At 34.5% G+C, this 21,131-nt stretch overlaps 1 protein-coding gene across 3 annotated transcripts in view; it reads right to left on the minus strand.

The window, feature by feature from the left end:
• The window catches only part of LOC125503175, a 28,020-nt gene extending 7,174 nt beyond the window's left edge, over nucleotides 1-20,846 (minus strand). For 2 of the 3 annotated variants that reach the window (XM_048663176.1, XM_048663178.1), the window contains exons 1-5: nucleotides 20,243-20,846; nucleotides 7,850-8,059; nucleotides 4,580-4,738; nucleotides 4,433-4,504; nucleotides 4,117-4,208 (exon numbers count right to left, since the gene is read on the minus strand). In XM_048663176.1, the coding sequence (XP_048519133.1) occupies nucleotides 4,117-4,208; nucleotides 4,433-4,504; nucleotides 4,580-4,738; nucleotides 7,850-8,059; nucleotides 20,243-20,291 (582 nt within the window). In that variant the 5' untranslated portion in view covers nucleotides 20,292-20,846. Of the gene's footprint in view, nucleotides 1-4,116; nucleotides 4,209-4,432; nucleotides 4,505-4,579; nucleotides 4,739-7,849; nucleotides 8,060-8,539; nucleotides 8,704-20,242 lie in introns of those variants that run through there. The other variant, XM_048663177.1, reaches the window with a different exon arrangement.
• Nucleotides 20,847-21,131: the final 285 nt, after the last annotated feature.

Here is a 21,131-nt window from a genome sequence, read left to right on the forward strand (position 1 = left end):
CAGGGGCAAAGAGGTGATTCTCCAGATACTTTGTTATAAATAGGTCTATTTTGATAGTCTATAGGGTGTCGTCTGGGCCAGTGTCAATTAAAAAAAGACATAAATAAAAAAAGTACAAGTTCTAAATGGGTTTCCAGGGTCGAATCGCGCTAGTTTGCAACCAATCGCATTCATTCCGGTTTACGTTAATTAAGTACGATTTTATACGTTTACAAGTAGCTATATCGAAAGCCCACGCTGCTAGCTTGTAGTAAAACTCATTTGAACTCCAGCCAAGCGTATAAAAATGTGCCGATTGTAATCACCAGGTCCAAGTTACTCATCTACAAGTATTCTCTGGAGAATGCCGGGGGCATCCAGAAAATTTCCATCTCACTCTTTTGCGTGGCGGTTTGTTAATGAAGGAGCAAGAACACCGAAGCTAATTAGTACTAGGACTTTTTTCTAGACCTGTCTGTCTATTTTTAAATAAATTTTTGGGGGCTATAGGAATTGCTTAATTACTTCTAAGTGACTTAAGCACGCGTGTCTCCTTTTTTAAATATACCTCAGTTAACTCAGTTGGGAGAGGAAATCAGTGGCGTGGGTTCAAAAAATAACAATGGTACTCGTGTCATTAAACCCAATAAACCAATATTGCTTCTGGTAATTCTTGCATATTCTAGTTCAAAGTGGAAAGCACAGCCCTGGAAAATTGGCAGCGTTTTTTTATTTGCATTTATCTATCTAGTTTCTACATTAAAGCACTTCAGCGATGTTAAGAGCTAGTGGCCGATAAGATGATATTAAATCACTTTAATTATGTCGATATTTTATGAAATTTATATTATTTAATTGTTGTTTATTTAGACCCACGAGTGACCGGTAATTAAAACCGCAATTATAATGATTAATATAATACTGGAACTAGATTGACAGGATTTAACTAATGAATTAGACTAACAGGCATATGAACGTGTCGCTGCCAAGTAGCTGCCAGTTTGCCAGCATTCAAACGTATCCTCCGGTATAATGAATGTTGCATTATATACTGGGTGTAGGTTTTAAAGTGCTACAAAACATTTGGTACGTCTAAGCGTCAAGCTATTTTCGCTCGACATAGATTCGGAGATTGCTTGCTAGCTTGAGAAATATCTGACAATTCAAAGAGTTTTTTAAAAATATCGAGTTAGACTGACCTACTGCCTTCGTTTACGCGAAACTACCAGACACGATCCATACTCCAACAGACTGATCGCTAGTAGGAATATACATTAGTCGATTAAACAATAGCATGATGTGTACAAACCTTCCAAACCAAGTTGCATAACAAATTGATAATACTTATGAATCGAACCGTTGTTACGCCAATATTAGGGGATATTAGAATAATGATTGCAATATTTTCGACATATAATTACCAAAATAGTTTATAATAAATTTGCATAAAGATAAGCATTTAATTGATTTCAGAAATGTTATAAATCAATGCTGCATGGTTAACTGTGGAAGAGTAAACTTTACATGCAATGACGATCAAATGCAAACATGTTAAAAGCGAAAAATAATATTGGTTTTGTTAATAATCAAATGTAGGTATTTATGGACTTGACCAGGTTTGCCATGCAGGTGTATTGTGTAGTAATATTGGAGAAAAAAGCATATTTTGACGGGAACCAAATTGTCGTTTCAAGTGCTAAAATTTAATATAAATATCTAATGTTCCTTGAAGACAGTTTACTAACAACTGCTCGGGTTTTTAAGAAAGCGCGCATTTGTTACGTGATATTCCTGTTTGGACCCGCTATAAAATAGCAGCAAAAAATTAGAATTCTGTTCGATTTGAATGAAAACTTTACCATTTTCAGAACCGAATATCTACTGCATCCTGTGTAGCTTTCAATGCTCTACTTGCTCTCGCTGAGTAGTTAGAAATTTTTTAAAGAGACCGCGCATTTGTAGGAAATTTTATTTTTTATATAATGTTTACAAAATATAGTTTTCGGCCCGCGTTTAAACAGCAGGCAAACATTCGAATTAATTGTGATTTAAAGGAACATTTCAACATTTTCAGATTCGACTATCTACTATGTCTTTCAAAACTTTGAAGGTGGTTTGGTAGTTACAAATTTTATAAAGACAGCGCGCATTAAGAAGAAAATGTTCATTTTAGAGGCGCGTTTAAACAGCAGGTCAAAATGAGAATTTCATGCGATTTCAAAGAAAAGTTTACAATTTTCAGACTCGGGTATCTACCAAATCTAGTAACACTTTGAAAATTTTACTTGTTCGTGTTTAGTAATTACGATTTTTTTAAAAGAAAGCGCGCATTTATTACGTGACATTCCTTTTTGGACCAAACCGGACCGTTATAAAGCAGATTTTTTTTTATTTGGTGCGGTTTGAATGAAAACTTTACAATTTTCGGATCTGAGTTTCTACTGCACCTTGTAAAACTTTCAATGTTCTACCTGCTCTGACTGAGTAGTTACCAAGTTTTCAAAGAGAGTGCGCGTTTAGTAGGAAGCATTTACTTTTTGGACCCGCGCTTCAACAGCAGGAGAAAAATCGAATTCATTGCGATTCAACAAAATTCTTAATTTTTAAATTCGAGATTCTACTATGTCTTATGAGACTTTGAAGGCTCATTTTTGTCTGGTTTAGTTGTTACAAACTTCTAAAAAAAGTACGCATTAAGAAAAAAATGTTTATTTTAGACCCGCATTTAAACAAGCCAAAATCATAATTTCGAGCGATTTCAAAAAAAAATATCTCAATTGTAAGACGCGACTTGCTACAACCTACTTGCTCGCGTTTAGTAATTAAGGTTTTTTTAAAAGAAACCGCGTATTTATTACGTGATATTCTTTTTGGGTCCGCTGTTAAACAGCAAAAAAATATAGAATTCTGTGCGATTTGAATGACAACTTTCCAATTTTCAGATCCGAGTATCTACTGCATCTGTGAAACTTTCAAAATTCTGCTTAAAGTATGACTTTTTTTAAAGCACGCGTTTAGTAGAAGTCGTTCCAAGATCCACAATTAAACAGGGGAAAATGAGAATTCAGTGCGATTTCAAATTAAATTGCAACCAAAGTGCAAAAAGGGATCAGATTACTGATGGATCGAAACTCTACTAGTGAGTTTCATTGCATGAGTTTCATGTCATAACTGCACAATTCACAGAAAAGTGTTCAACTTCACCGCATAACCGCAGTTTTCATTGAAACTGGTAAGTTTTTGAACCCAAAAAAACAACTTCATCTTCATTCTGTTTTTTAATTTTATTTATCGAGTAATTAAAATGCCTACTGATTACAATTCATCAAAAAGTTGTCCTAATGATCTCAATAAATAAAAATACTTTCTGAAGATCAGATTCACTTTTCGCTAATCATCACTTACCCTACCGAAACCAGGTTATTTATTTAAGATTGGCATAAAAATAAAATAATTTTCCGTGTAATAATCACAAATTTTTCCACGCGTATTACTGATACACTGGGTAAGCAAACGATAAAAGTCCCAAAAAAATCCACCACGAAATAGGTTCATCCGCAGTACTAATCCAAGACCTGTGACTGTGGCGCGATGAAACACCTTCCATTTTAACATGCTAGATTTATCCCATCATAAATAAGTGTCGCTTCAAGTTGTACGATAAGGAATTTATTATATGTTTTTTACTTAAAGTTGGAACCGAGATAAAGTAAACGCCACTATCTGGAACTCTGATAAAAATTCTCAGAACCGTGGTTAATTTACGGACCAGACTACTTATGTCGTAACCGCACGAGGATAAGAATTAATAAACTGGTGTAGAAATCCATCAATTTCAAACCAATCATGTCGAATACGATTAATATAATTAATCCAAGAAGTTTTAATAAACACTAAACAGTAGGAAAACTTGCAAACTAACCGACATCAGCCTCATTCATTCATCTACACACCGATTAGTTCTCTGTCGATTCACTTTGAACAGTCGCAGTATGATTTTTTTCATTTATATGACATAATGAACGTTCCAAGAAAACCGATTTACAAAAATTCCAGTGTAAAATTAGATACGGAGATCCCCATTGTGGTTACCCAACAATAAAGCAAATTAAACGTATATAATATAGGTAAACTTACCAAGGAACCCGTGCTGTATCTCTTGGTTTTGCTTGAAAATTCCTGATAGTACGTAGGTGGGTTGAATAACATTAAAGGATATGGTTCGTAACCTGCAAAGAAAAACACACTTTGTACCAAACAGTTTTGATTCAATTTTCTGCGATTTTAGTAGGTTTTAGAAATACTTTGATTAATTTTAATTTAAATGTCGTACAAAAGAAATAAATAGTACTACGCAAATCCATCATTTTCGATAAATAATGCGAATAATCCTTCTCACAATTGACTATCTATAACGCAATATCCTTTCGCAATTAAGTTAATTCGTACTTACTATTGACGTAGTATATTCCGTTTTGATCAACAAAACCATTCGGGAACATAAACTGAGATTCATAATCCAAATCTGCAACGAAAAAATATTCATTAAAAACCAGGATTTCAGAGAAGAAACTTTAAAAGAGTTTTTCCGTCAACTCACCGGTGGATTGGTGATCGGGAGTTCCATTTTCTGTGGAATTACCCGTAGAAATCGTCGAATTGCCTGTGGAAGTTTGAGTGTGATACGTTTTCGGTTTATTCAAGTAACCCTTCTTAAATAGAACGTCTTGCCTAGGAGTTGTGATTCGCGTGTATTCATCTGAAACAATCGAAATCAATTATAATTTTTGTTTATAACAAATGTCACCATTCTTCATTTATCGTGTAAAAATAAAAATCGCATACACTTATAACAATTTAAAATTAGTCGAATAAATAATTGATAGAACTTTATTTGTTAGACAACTTTTACGCTGTAACTGTAATCAAGTCATCAGTCAAGATCGTCATATTAATAAGCACACTCAAATATCCTTGAGTAATACACATTAGACATGACATGAGAATTACATATAATCCGAAAAAAGCAATTTTTATTTGTTTATCGTGCATAAGACTAAAATTAAGTGGTTTGCAATTAGTTCACTTATTTCAGTTGCGAGGACAATTTTAGAAAATAATGCGTGTAAAATTACACATTGTGCGGAATTGCACGAATCGGACACTTTGAAGCATAAAATATGTACATTATGTATGTTTTTACTATTTTTACTGGTAATAATATCGGTTGTATGATAATTGAAGTAAACTTGGCCCCTGCAAGTTAAACACATGTACACCCAAACCGGAGAAGGCCAAACTAAGAACAATTAAATTGAGCAAAGTATGTCAAAATAAACTTTTGCAGATAAAAACGGTGAATTTATCCTGACATTCAAAAACTATTAAGTCCAATATTTAATATCAAAATAGAATTCCTTGGCAGTCGTAGACGGAAATATAAAATAAATTTGGTGGAACAGACTGAAAATCCCCCAGATCTTGAAAATTCATCGGCTGCTTAGTTCCTTAATTAATGGCATTCATTTTCTGGATTTTCATGTTTACACTGAGAAATTGATTCATAAAAGTCTGGGCGTCCAATGTCTCTTTTTTTTGAATGATGAAAAACACGACATTTTATTACGGGTTTATCTAATCTAGCGCCCCTATTGTAGTTGATTTTACAAAACCCATACTAAAAGACATCCCATGTAGATGTAGATTTTTGGCTTTTAGTAGCTTGAATCGAACTGGTTAGATTGTATTTTGAACATTCAATATTTTCCTTATGTATTTATTTACTCAACTGATTGTTACGGTCTTCGGCATCAGAATGGTGAAAGTTTACTATGTTAAGTTTAAATAAACGATTTCGCGGCCGTTACATGAAACTGGGGAGTTTTGAGAGAAATCAAAAAGAAAAAAATATTGTTAAATGTGGCCGTAAAGCCCGAAAGGCTCACCAGTTTTATCATCATTCTGTTTTTAATTATACATACATGTATTTAATTATAATTACATTTATCAAGTCTTGAAACTCGCCAGTTTGAAGATCCAGACCCAAATCGATAGCAAGCAATTTATCTAAAATTTGTCCTAAAGTTCTTTGCAGATAAAAATACGTTCTAAAGTGTAAATTGATTTTTTTCTTGATGGTCGCTATCCTACCAAGCCATAAATTTATGTGGATTTTCTCCAACATGTTTACATTGAGAAATTGATTCATAAGAGGTAATAATAATTATGCAGTTTATCAGTTGTTTTCAAATAATGATGGTTCGTATCTGGTGGTTTTTGTAACTGGTCTCTTATTCGGTAAGGGGCAGGCAATAATGACCCATTTATGATAAGAAGCAATGAAATAGTTCCAAAACATCGCTATTTGTACTGGTGGTTAACGTCAATGTTTATTAATAATATTGTTCTTTTACTGCTAATTTAGTAGTCGCCCAGTAAATTATTTATTTTGGTGGCAAATTATGAAGAAATTTGTAAATCGGGAATGAGTATTGTCAAACATCAAGTTATTAACGCAATGAGATGTAATTTTGGCAAACAAAGCTGGATATTTTGTTGTTCAAATATTTAGTTCTCTCTGTTGATTCAACTGCGGTTCTATTAACATTTCATGGAAAGTTTAAAGAAATCATTTAATTTTAACGTTGTATGAATAAATAGGTGGCATTAGTTGATAATAGGCGAAAATACCTACTCCATATGTAGCGCTAGGCATGCGTTGAATTCACTACACACTCACGTTGTGGATGTGCATCCAGAAATGCATTGTATCAATTATTTTTAAACGCAACCTTGACATTAACTTAACGCTTATTTTTCAGCACCGGTCGAGCTTAAAAAAAATCGGGCAGAGTGAACCAATATTTGGCTAAAAATTAACAGTGCCGATGTTGGTTTTGGCCCCGGCTTGAGACAGATCGATTAGCATGCGACTATGTTGACTGTTTCGGTTAAAATGGTTAACATGTGAGTCTCTCATAGTGTTCAAAAATTGGTGTCTAGTGATTATTTTTTGGGGCAAAATATTCCAAAAATCTCGGCTTTGCAATCAACGTGTGCATTCAATATAGTATCGTCCTCATCGGCCTTGCGAATTTAAAACTGGGACACTCTCACGTGCCTATTTTGACGCGTGTTAACTATTAATGGCGGGGTCGGCTGGATTTATATCATTCTATGAGCCTAAGCTGATGAATTCCAATGTATAAGGCCGATTATTTCGGCAGCTTAATTTCCAGCGATCATTTGCTACAATCGATTGTTTAAACATTACCTAATATTGCGCAATTTGGCTCCCCAGATAAGAATGTTTCATTACATAATTTTACAATTATTATCTAGCGAGCCCGGGTATCTTTGTGTGCTTTTGGGAAGACGATGAAATAGTGCTTATCGAACGCGCTTGCATCTTTAAATTATGTTACACATTATTTATTAATAATAGTCCAAGGGTTAAATGGAAAGCTACACCGGTATCCAGAAATAGTTGGCAGACGGAATGGAATGAAATTATGATATGAAAGTGATATTAATGTATCTAAGGAATTTTTGAGCCCAATGCGCTTAACAACACGATGCTCAATGAAGATACCGGTATGAACTACTTTGCTCCACACTATCACAATGATTTACTAATTCGTCACAATGTGTTAATCAGCTTGAATACACCAGTTGAAACAGTGACAATGCATTTAAAGTCTGTCCAATAATGATGAAATTTAACAAATTTTTCGAGTTTAAGACAGTGATGATTTGGACTTTTCCGGAATTTTATCTCGTGTATCCAAGTGTACCTATATGAAAATGTTCCATCACCCATATAACCCCTATTATACCGGGACTAAAATCCTGATAGAAAATGTCCACTTACCTTCGTTAAAAATAATTTTGTTTTCACTGGTCGTGCTACTCGACCGGGTACTTTTCGTGCTACCATCATATTGGTTGTACCGTCTACGCGCCGGAGTCGATTGACTAGAATAAGAATATTTGGAATAGTAACCGTTGCTGTTGCTTCGAGAGTATCGGCTAGAAACCGCTGAGGAGTTTGTATTGGACTCTTCACTGTCGCTGTGTTCATCTGGAAAAAAATATCTCGGTCAAACTCCTGAATATTTTGGACATTTTTGCAGCTCACTAGCGATGCCACTGGTCTTAAATACATGTAGGAAACCTCCCAACATATACCGTTTGCTGGCAAATATCAGTTAATGGCTGTTATAAATTATTAGTATCACCGGCAAGTAGGACATCGTAAAAATGTCCGGCGACAATTTTTGGAAGCTTCAACTCAATAAACAGTTTTGATAACTGGGATAACGGTAGCAGCAAACACTAATACGTTAAGCTACTGTTGATTTTAACGATTGGTTAGGGATACATTTTGCTCTCGGCTTAAGGCGCGCCTGGATTACCGTGAAAAGAAAATATAAGATCAAAGTTAGCTTTTATCTAATGACTTGTAATACTAGATCAACAATTTGAGCAATCTTCTCGGTGGAAACCATCAAAACCTCAATAAATCATGTTAAATTAGAATTACAACTATCTTTGTACTTACCACATTTCAGAATCATTGTGGAACATTAGCTAATTAATATAATGATTAAACTGCATCATTTTTGACTTATTAGGAAGGTTATAGAACCATCAGACAGACACTCGGAAAGGGAAAAGGCTCTATGATGTGAATAAAGCAAAGGCCTGCATTGTTATGTTGCAATCCAGAGGAGTGAATATAAAAACGAATCAATCGCACATTATCGCTTTACTGAGCAAAATATTTTGGTAGATTTTTGCTCCATTTTGAACTTCGTTTGGGTTCAATTTGCCAGCATGTTGTTTCATGTAACCGCTTTCATTAATTAAATCGCTTTTTTCCAATGCTTATCCAAGTTCTCGAATACGACTTTTATCGATATTTTGGACTTTCCGCCAAAAGCCAAGAAAAAGACTATTGAGGCAGAATTCATAAATTTGAACTGTTGTGCAATTTACATCTCTTCAACTATATATAAGTTGGTAAATTCAGTTGTTCTGGTCAAGGTTTGCACAGTTCGTTTGTAAAAACCTAAAATGACGATTAAATGAATTAAATTTAACTTGAAACTCAATAACACAGTTGCCAGAGCGGGGAATTTCGTAAATTCAATCAAGCAAAGCAAGTACAAATCAAGCAAAATGTTCAATTTGGCCCAAACATGGTACACAAGGAGAGTGCTTAGAGCGTCTTTAACAAGTCCAATTGAACAAATCTGAAATTTCATTTGCAAAAGAGAGCCATTTGATATGTGCACGAAAAACTTGAAATTCCAGTTAATTTATTAGGATCTGTCGACCCAAATACCGTTACTTCCCGTTTATTTGCGCCAGTAAACATCCAGCGCTGAAAGTAAACATTTGTAAAAATAGGGGAAGAAAAATTGCTGTTTATTGACGATGAGAACCCGACAATGAGCCTGTTATTTATTGCGTAGAAATAGGCGAAATGAGAGATTAACGTACCAGATCAGCTTTTAAATTTTCTAGTTGCTTAGTTAGCTGAAACTAAATATACGAAATATGCATAAGAACTTTGCTCTATTTGTCTCTTTTTGCTCAATTTTTGAAAAACCAATAGAGACTCAGACAAAATACCAAATATATGGATCCAAAGACCGAACGAGTCCCTAAAGGGCAAATTGTACATTATTGTAAATAGCCAACAATTTAACATCCGCACTTTTCAAATGCTGTTGCCCCTTGGGATTGTCAGAGTATAATAATTTATCGTTTCCATAATATGAACGACCCCAATTTTGCCCTCGAAAGGGCTGGTTATTGATTTTGTTAACTCAGCACTTTCGACTCAGCTCCCTTTTCCCAACTGCAATACTTTCGGTTTTCTGAACAGTTGAGTGTTGGAACATTATTCCTTGCCCCTGTATATTCTTGCAACCTGGCTGACGATGTGTAGAAATCAATCAAAAATGACAAGCCCAGCTTAAGAGACCCATGCAAAGATGAAACTATTTAGTTACAAACGACAAGTTTCTTGGTTACATCTGGTGGGTTCTTTACATCTTTCATATCGTTACCATAATTATGCCAGAAGTGACAAATGAATCTCAAGCTTGGATGCCCATCAACATGCATAACTGCTATTGGATGTTAATTAAGAAGAACAATACATTTCTAAAGCAGCCAAAGTGAATAAATGTTTTACAACATTAATGCTTATATTGATCAATGTATCTCATTTCCATTTGGCTGTCGGCCAGTTTATGCGAAAAATAAATGAAATTAGGAGTATTCTAGTTCCTGCCACATAAAATACAACAGAGTCAGAGAAAAAGGTGAGCTGAAACCAAGCTAGAGCAAATAATATCGACTTTTGCATTCGCTGTTGGCTCTATGCCCTTTTAGAACGGAAACTGGGCTTGTTTCAAGAGATTAGGTAAGTGCATTTTACGTCGGCATATGTGTGTGTGGTGCGGGTATTTTTAGATCCATTTAATGCAGAATTAGCATGGAAAACTCCACTATGTGACGGAAAACTATCAACATTTTATCGTTGTCTCTGCAATTTGTTATTCACATTGAGGGTATTATTGAAATTCGCAATAGAATGCGAGTTTTCTGTCATTTTGAATTACTTCTCTAGGCTTTATCACACAAAAAATTATACAGCAAATCAACGTTCCTTTCGAATCAATTACAAACGGAAAACAGAAAAAAACACTGAATAGACGAAGTACTTTTCTGCTTTGAAATTGATTGTTTTATTCAATAACTTATCAAACAGACAATACCTGAGTAAACTGTATGAATGAACAGTTGTGGGTTTCTACCTAGTTCAGACGAATAAAATTTCACTTATCCTAAAGCTATCTCAAAGAAGATTTCCGTTATACGTCGGTTAATTAATCATTTCCGACAGCTTTTCTGTGAAATCGCCGTCCTTGTTGCACTTTACATCTCAGCCCTCCTGGGGGCCTTGGGTCAAAGAATCAATGGGACTTAAATCTGGAAAATCAGGTGGCCTTTAGGGCCAAACTTAATGGTAATTAATTGTCATTTGGTCAAATTTACTGCGTTCCTACTAAAAAACCGATTATCCCAAATGGCGTTTTCAAGAGTGAAGAGAATACTTCTCGAAAGTGCCGTAGGGAAAGTAAGACAAGGAACCCGAATTTGTAAGAAATGCGAAGCCAAAAGACAATCCTGGATAAAATTAGACCGAGTTTCAGATGAAATTAGCTTTTGGCAGGCAAAATGTCCCTGTTAAGAAGCGATTATGCAATTTTTAATTTATTTATAGCCAATTTGTTTATCACTGAATGAATTCTTAGTTGTCCGCCCCATAGTGCCGAGGTAAAAATAGTCCACTAATTTTTTCTCTATTCCCTTGGCGTGTTATTTCAGGATATGAATCAATAGTAGTTATTTTTACAATGTCATTTACCTTCGGGAAAAAAATTATAATCGAATATTGAACCGCCTGAGCAAGACGCCACTTGTCTCAGTAATGATTTAGATGAATACTTTCGGATCGTTTCCAACAGTTTTTCGTTAAACTAAGAATAGCTCCAGACTAGACGCACAAGATTAACTTCCATGTCGTTAGGGATGAAGTAGAAATATTCTTGTTCGAAGCTCGATTCATTTTCTACATTTTTAAATGTCATTCGAAGCGTTGATGGCTTAATTAATTTAGCATAAACAATTGGTAACGCTATAATTTGCTTTTAATTGTGCTGAACATTTAGCTAATGAAGTATGAAATTAATTGATGATCTTGAGGTCGAAACATTCGATTACGAATAAATTCAATTCACTGAAAAACTGTTGGCAACCTCATCCAGAGAMACGATTGAGGGATGATTAATCAGCTCAATTAATTGTTTTTCGCTCTACAAATGGGACGACATTACTCGACAGGATTTAAGCATGTAARAGGAATCAATCGAATTAGTATCGAGTATATAGAATCGAAAAGTATTKCATTCAATTTTACAGTTTATWCGAGTATTTACASATTAGATATTATTCARGTTRWSMAGGARRTATTTWSTTSSTKCTAGTTTTTAGTAATTAATGGTTGACWACKCRAAGYGRAGAMGCMAGGAAAKMATWTATTTTCTTCARRACKKTCTTTTCAACAAAAKYTSARAAAAWSTCWTYACWTTYRWCTRAMTATRTAKTTGMKKWMRKTSAGCTGATAMATTGGTTTCATTCTGTAAMTRATACGCAGAAAAACATTTWTACCAYTGATTTCYAAAATATGRCCTTAAACAAAAATAGCTTCAATCAGTAGAACAATAGTCWTTTGGTCAATATTTTTGMCTWRACTTGAAAAATTATATTGGAAAATTAAATGAYATACATTTAATTTRAGCGGGTAAACGGGGTATAGTTGAATAGCGGGTATAGTTGAATTAACTAAATTTAAGATTAGTATATTTTATTYCATTGTAATTCGGTTTAYATTTTTAAGTTAATACTTCGTAATTCTTTSTATTTTCTCATRAACTTYCATATGATMSACTGTCTTAAATAGTACCTACATACGAACTCGTATGCATTATATTTCAGAAATTATCTAGAAAAACATATATACAAACGTACAATTGCTGATTTASCAYAACACACAGGTCTATTTATCATRCAACGATTGGTTTTTTCTCGAATAATTGATTCCGCAATTTGTGAATTAATTTTAAATAGATTGCGCCACAGATTGTCAGGTGAACATCGGTAAATATTTGTAGATCTAATCCGAATTTTTATAACTCTTTGCCGCGTCAATTGCGCTAACTGGGTTCATTTAATCCGATGAATTTTTCAATAGTGCTGGAAAAATGTACTGGAATTTTATGGCTTTAACGGCTTTATGACACTTTGATTGCCAAACAATTCAGTCACTATTTAAATTGTGTAGTAAGTTAATTGATATCATGGGTGATTTATTTAAATCTTTCAGATATAAAGATTACTTTGCCATAAAAGTCAGATTTGGACCGACTGGAATACCACCACTGAATCAATACAAGTTTCACAATATCATGCACTTTATTTATTTTGAATTTAACGMGTTTAAGTCATATTTTTAATTATTCATACATTAAAGTGAATTAATATTGACAACGATTGAGTTTCTAGAATCACATGCTTCACGCATGTCTTCGAYTGTTTTTAATAATCAGCTAAACCATACGAGACTTTGACGGTGAAAACCCATTTTATACAGGCAAAGTGTACCTACACAAAAAATGCCCAAGACACATGGGAGATTAAGAACCAAGACATACAAATGCTCAAAAGTGAACATCTTTATTTAGATATCGCCCAGTAAACCCCGAGTTTGGTCTTTTTTTGGATCACAAACAGTGGGATTTTTAGAAATGACACGACGATGTAACAAAAACATGCAGTAGGATGTAATCAGCTCAAAAAAAAACGAGTAAAAACGTGACTGTTCCATCACGTGCCTCATCAATAAGAAACAGTTTTTCACACCCAAGTCTCACTGGTTTCAGCTATTTTCGAGTATCTACCGAGTGAATCCAAAAATAACCGAACTCACATGGAAGCAAGAGATCATGGGACGACGAGAAACAGACGTCAAAAGTATGTGAACGCATGTGATTCCGCCTAATGTTTCAATAACTTTTGGAAGTCGAAATTATGTGGGTCGGAAAATTATTTAATTCAACTAATGAATTACTTTTTGTTTTAAGTACCCGAACTTTAAAATAACTGGTCACTTACATTTGGTTAGTCAGTTAATGTGTTAAATAACATGCCAAAGCGATTAACCGCTTGCAACATTTAATTATTGAAAATGTGTGTTGCTGAAGATGCGGTTATTTTACTATTGTTACAATGACAATATATGAGATGTTTTTATTGAAAATCGATACAGACTAATGGTTCGAAGGGTAAAAAGCATCGTTGCAATTTATGATCCGTAGTTTAGCCTAATTTTGGTTGCCCCGCGAAATCTTCTTGCATATTTAAGGCAAATACATCCATACACCTCAAGTTTGATTTATAATCTTTTATAATCGCTAGTTTTACTTTTTGTTGCTCCCCTGACTAAATTATGTAGTAATTTGAGTGAGTGATATGTTCTAAATCTGCATTCAACCGTTTTGATTTGAACTGTATTTATGGCTCAATGTGCTATTAAGTGTTGAAACTGATGTGTTTTACAGTACTGGAATATTTTATTTGCAAAATCCCCACTTTCAAGTAATTTAGAAATAATTGTTTGAGAAAACTGCCCACTTTTATTACTGAATCTAGTTTTTAATTCTCTATCCAACGATGCCAAAACGAATTTTGTGGCTCAAATGGTTATTGAGAAACTTTGAAAAAAGCAGCGTCATGTTTGAACCGATTTTGCAACTCAAAAAACCCGCAAATCTAAAACTTCTTGATATCAAGACTTTTTTAAAAAAACTGCCAACATTTCCTATTCGATGGTTCACTTTCTAAAAGGGCCATTTAGTTCTCTCTGGAATGAAGTAAAAATGAGAGCTCTTGCTCATTTTGCTACTGAGACATGAGCAAAAATGGGACAGAAAACATAAAATTTTGGCATAATCTTGGACCCAAATGTCTGGATATTCAAATTTCGCTCTCTCGACTTTCCTCACTCATGTTGTTATGAATGAAGCGAATCCAAAATTTAGTGCCTGTTTGAGCATACAAATTTTCCACTGGTTCAAGACCAACTTTAACTTAACATGTTTGGAAAGTATGGCTTTTGTGTAATTTCTCAGAAACATGGCAAATGCCGAACAGCTCAGGTAAAACGATTTACTTTATAGTTAAATATATGCGTCAATTCCCCGAAACGAAATTTTATGGTTTGTCAACATTAGTTTATGATTTCCAATCTATATCTCAGGTAGGTCCTTACGGGGTAAGATAAAGCGGTGCTTTTGCCGAAGGGGACGCGTTTTATATTCCACATTAAAACACTTTTTCTGTAGCTTAGGACGGATTTTATGAACGAAATTATGGAAATGTTTCCCATATGTTCAACTAACTGTTTTAATAAGCGTGATTAGTAGAGTGGCAACAAACATTGTCATAAAATGGGGGCTTTCATTCAGATACTTCAGTTTGTTAAATAATGGTTGGATCACGCGATGGAAATTCTCAACGTGGGAATTGAGCTTATTGTATTAGAAAAATACGGTCAAATGTATATAATAATAAATGTCCGCATACAAACGATTTATTCACGGTCGCAATTTTGATAAATAAATCCCCATCGACCATCGTTTGTCTTATATTAATAGAATCGTCGGTCAAACGAATAAATTCGAATTAATGTAATTTAAATCCAGACGTGTCACCACATGCAAATGACTGTAATGTATGGGTGTTTGTAAAATATGCACTTTACATTAAAAACAGCTCAGTGTGAAAGACCTGGCGCGAAAATAGCCGAATTCATGTAAATTTAGCAGGCGCGTTTTCTTTGGGATGAACCAAAGTGGTTACTAGACTTAATTGCATCGGGTTCAGGTTTACCACATTTTCAATGACTGGAAATAAAACTTCGAGATTTACGACGACGATAAATTTAGTTTACGGCCTGTAAATAAGCTTATGAAGATTTCCTCGTCACTGCTAAGTTGCGATTATGCGGTTATACAACATAATTGCGGTCATATCAAGTGATACGAGGGACTGCAAGTTCCACGCACATTTGTCAATTCAAGAAAATGTGATAGGGAATGTTTTTTTTTTCATATAAATATACAAAAATTCAAACAACAAATGCCTATAAATCATTTAGTTACATTATTGCACGTCAAATAACGCCCATTATCACCAATCGTTACCGTTCTAAAAATACTAATTAGTGGTTGAAAGTAAACTCGAGCAAATTTTGGCGCTTACCTATCCAGCAGCTGCTGTATTATTAGTCTAATCTTATTAAATTTATAATTAGATGTTGCAGGGCCCATCATTATAATAGCACAGTATTGATCGTGCAATAATTTAACTTTTTCAAACGGCCAAAAAAACACAGTTAAACTCTGGCATTGGGTCATAACAGTGACCTATCGATCGCCATAAGCAAACTACCCAAATTAGCTAATTTGCGATGTGATACTTTTTAAAGTTGTGCAAAAAGTGCATCGATATTGAAAAAAGCTTCCATTAAAACATAAGAAACTTTTAAGTTCGCCTTAGTGGTAGACGAAACATTTTCCTGTTTTCGGTCTAAAGATAATAAATTGTTCAACTTTCTCAGATATAAAGTGAAGAACTCTTTAATCGACAGTTGATGATTCTCAATGAAAATGACATTGATTAAAGACATCCTTTGGATGCAAGAACAATGGAACCCAATGGTAACCTTTACCCTGACGAATTGAGGTCGGCTCAAAATTGAGTTGGGCAACTTAACAGTGTTTATTATTCCGATAAGAAAACGGAATCGAAATGAAAACGTGAAACTGAAATACTTACAGGCATTTGACATGGATCAATCAGCAATTGAGATCTCAATAATGTATAAACATCATTTATCCAATGGATATTAATTGGGAAAGGAAACAGATAATTGCAAAAAATCAACAAGCAAAATTTGACCGTTTTGTAACACTTATCAGCGTCCCAAATTCCCGGCGAAAACACCGTTGGGTTTCTGTTTCTGTGCGACGAGGGCGTCAAAACCAGACAAACTCACTAGCTTAAAGATCTTTTTCTCTAGCCGACTCTAACTGTTTCTAGATAAGATTCACGAGTTTCAAGACTTTTGTCTGAAGTTTTTCAGGCTTTTAGGCGGGGCAAACTTGCTTGCTTAGATTGATTTTTTTTCTAGCGGTTTCTTCCTCTAAAGTTTCGGACAACTTTCTTGGAGCAAACCATTTGTGAAGATACAAATCACTCGTGCTGCTTTGGCAAAATTCTTCAATCGATTAGATTGTTGAAGTATCGAATGAAAAACATTTTTTCCTTCGATTTTCTCGCCCTTGTAACTCGCCCAATTAACAGAGAAAAACATCTCAAGTTTTCTCTCGTAAACTTAATTTCCCATCAGCCCTGGTACATCGGCAACGAGAAACGAAGACAGAGTGGTTTCCATGGCTACTGATATGTCGCTCTCGCTCCTAAGCACAGTAGCCAAGATGCCGGCCCTTAATGGATCGCATCAGTTATATTACGAGGGTGCTAAATTAATTGATTGAAAAACTCAACAGATTTTTTTTAATTTGGGTTGAACTAATCGCTTTCTACTTGAGGGGACTTGATTCGAAAGTGTTGCACACACTAGCTATGTTCGCTAATGTATGTAGTAAAATCAATATTTTAGAACGAACGGAATTAGTAGATCTGAAACCCCACGAAGTATTTTTAGTTAGTTTATTTTATTTTCACAGGTAAATCTGCTTGAAAAAAGTGCTTTTCAATATTTCACTGGTGTTGAAGTTACATAACAATGATTCTCGGAATGTTCCTACTATGCTCCCATTAACAATGCTGTAAACTTGAAATAGTGCTAATCTTCTTCATTTAACTATGTTTCAGATTTGTCTCAGTTTGCAATTCAAATCACGATAATTGACCTTCAAACGGAGGTGTGTCGAGCCGGAATGGTATTAATCTTGCTTGATCTTAGACAAGAGTGGACTTTGGTTCAGATATCAAAGTGCAAAAAAACCATCACGATAGAATAGCAATTACCAACTCACAATGATGTAGTAGGTAAGTATTTGGTGTTTAACTAGCATTAAGTCCTCGTATTTGCTTCATTACAATGTAGGAAATTTTAAAAAGTTTTTAGAAGATAACACCGATATTCACACTATTCATCCACTGTAACTTTACTGAAGCACTGTTGACTTTTCCATTTACATTTACGGTTACTGTACACAAAACTGCTTCCTTTAGGGGCTTTGAAATGTATTATAAAACCTTCTAAGGCCCTAGAACGCTTAATCTAAAGCCCCAAAAGCGCTTGTTTGACTCTTTGTTCAACCTTGTGCTTTCGAATATTTTATCAAAGTCTCCTAGTTGAAGCGACATTAGAACTTTGTTGACACACTGATAAAGTTATTTAGATGAGGCTCGTTTCTATCGGTTTCCAGGAAAATTTTCGTTCGTCTAAAGTCACCGATTAACTGATTCATGGGGGTTTTAGTTAAGTGGTTTTTTTTCGATTTTATTGAGCTTTGGTTCTGTGGTTTATTGTAATAGTCAGTGCAGCGTTTTTGATACGTTTGTATTTTTTCGATACTCACTAGGTTTTAGGGAAAAAAAGACGATCTTAGTGCAGGCAAAATAAAATCAGGTTAAATTTTCTTGTTGTACCGTATGTATTTTAAAGCCATTTTTACAATACAATAAAGCAAACTTTATTGTATAAATAAATAAAGCAAATTTTATCAAAATAATCAGCCAAAAAATCGCTGAAATATTAATTATAAAACATGAAAATTGAATACCGTTTCGGCTATTCATCTTTTTGCCACTAAGTAGTTTCTATACTAAGAATGTTTCCGGATAAAAGAAAATTTCGTCGAAAGCTTTGTGGAAAACCGTTCGAGTACTTCACAAAATAGTTTTTGATCATTAATTTATTGTTCATATAAAATAGTACAGTTTACAATTAAAAAGTCTTAGTTAAAAAAGAAATATTTTGAATATTCAAATAAAATTGCCCCTTATAACATTCGGTCAAACTGCACTTGAAATATTTAAAAAATTTAATTTTTTTTTATTAATTTTTTTGAATATTTTTTATGCTGTTTGATTCTTCTGACTATGGACATTTTTTCGTATAAGCAAATAATGAAGGCATACGCAATCGTTTAACACTAATGCGTCGAAGTGTTCCTGTATTTTCAGCAATTAACGCGAAAAGGCGTAAATGATAAAGTATATTGACACTTTTTGTAGAAAGTGCTCTTCTTGCCAGGTTGCTAATAGATAATAACCGCTTTTCACAACCCTATTATTGGAAAAATAATACATATTTGCGTCAATATTCACTGGAAAATTAGCTACAAACTGAAATAAAGCAGTGGAAGAGATGCAAAGAAAAAGCACAAATGATAACAATACAAAACACTTTTTAGCGTCACTGCTGGTGAAAAAGTGCAATTTATTATAGAAATATGTGGATAAAACCAGGTTTTCTTCAAGTTTGTTCCTTCAAATTTGAGATTCACTGGCAATTATTTCAGATTTTGCAAAATGTGCTTCAAATCAAGAGGAAAAAGTAATTTAGATCGATATACTCTTACCTATTTGAGTACATACTTACTTTTGCCAATGATATGGTTTGTGATATCTATAATTTTCCATTATCTCTTAAACTGAGTGGAGTGGGTTAAGAAATTAATAAGTGTGGTTGCGCTTACAGGAAAATAATTGATAATTTCATAGAAACGTTTCAATAATCCAATGGAGTTGCCACAGTTAATGAACCCCCAAAAGTGTGATTTGATTAATCTAATGAAGAAAGCAAATAAAAATCAATTAATCGCCAATCATATGCAAATTAATAAAACGTCCTTATTCGTTGGATAAAATCAAATCAAACTGAAACCGATTACCAAAAATATCCGTGTTCATTTCATCATTCTTAAATCATGATTAGACACAGGCCATAATTGCTTAACGATTTTCGGATTCCCTCCGGTTTTTTTTTGTATCGGAAATAATCATCAATCAAGTGCTACTGAAGATCCTGGCGTTCGAAAAATATGCACCCTCAACAACCATCTGATATTGATCCAAGACTTACGAAATATAAACGGCTGTGTGTCCGACTTACAAGAAATTTGTGGTTTGTATGGAAGTTACTTGCATGGATTTTTCGATGAAAATATTTTTGTATTGCAAAAATTCAATACATTACGTCACGAAACGAGTGAGCTGTGAGGGCGAAAGATGGCGTAAAGACGACCATTCAGGAATATTCGAGAACAAAACTGAAGACTTTGAAGGTTCATTGCTGAATTATTATTAGGGCAAATATTTTCTAATTATAAAAGTGAGAACTGAAAAAATCCTCATTGGTTTAACCCAGTATATTGCGAAAACTACACATTAGGTAATAAAAATCAAATATCATGTGCCTGGGATCCAATTCGGAATTGATTGATCAATAACATACTAATGCATATTAAGTCCCTTGCTCCTCGTTAATGTTCAGATATATGTGAAATATTTGTCATTTCTCGCACTGTACAAAAACATAAAATAGCTCCTAGAAAAAACATGTATAAAGCATAAAATACAATTCACATACCGGCAATATCAAGTGCTCGCCATCTAGTCTTCCTCACCCGTTTTCCCATTTTCCTTTAAACCACCCCCGAATTTCCCAACGCGTTTCTGCTCATCGGCCACCTTAACGCCAAAAAGAATTGTCTATTATAGCACCATGATAGTCAATACTGCAAAGTCCTTTAAATGTCCTTTCGGTTTTGAGTAATATCAAAAATCGGAGGATCGTTATTCTGACGTGACTTTCGGCTGAACGGGAATTTTCTTTGGCAAAAATTCCAAGTATCACCCGGATGAATTTATTGGAAAAAATAATTTTGTGAAATCGTTGAGCGTTTTTCTTATAGTATTTGTTGTTCCAGTCTCTTCTCGTACCGGTTCCTTTGCTGAGAAACACTTCTTTCCTTGATTAAAACCGTCTCAAAACCCGCGTGGTAGAAATGATCACAATCGAAATCACATAGCACCGGACTAGTACTTATCGGCAGCAGTGGTGGCCTACGAATAGGGAACTTCTATGCGTCTTGTGACATTACGTAATTCGTTCGTTCAATGGGTAGCAACCAGGATGCGTAGAACGCTAGACGACATAAAATCGACTGTGCTAGACCAATAAAACGATGAACATACTAACCTATCTAGCTCTACCCGAACAGGACATATTTGTGGCTTTCGGGAGCATTCGGCGAGAATCGCGCGTTCCTCATCCTGCGACGGGAGAATCCTGAGGAGCAACGCGATGGAGAAGCCGGAAGATGCGAAACCATTCCGGGTAATGCGGAAGAGATGCGTAATACAATAATTGGTTCATCCGCGAATTAGATTACCGCTGTTTTGAAATTGCGGATATTTTCTGGAATACTCCAGATTTCTCCTGTTCAAGACATTTATCCTGTAAAGCAGTTCGCCTA

This window comes from Dendroctonus ponderosae, unplaced genomic scaffold (genome assembly GCF_020466585.1).
Source record: "Dendroctonus ponderosae isolate FM_Combo_2020 unplaced genomic scaffold, Dpon_F_20191213v2 Dpon_F_20191213_128, whole genome shotgun sequence".
Taxonomy (NCBI): domain Eukaryota; kingdom Metazoa; phylum Arthropoda; class Insecta; order Coleoptera; family Curculionidae; genus Dendroctonus; species Dendroctonus ponderosae.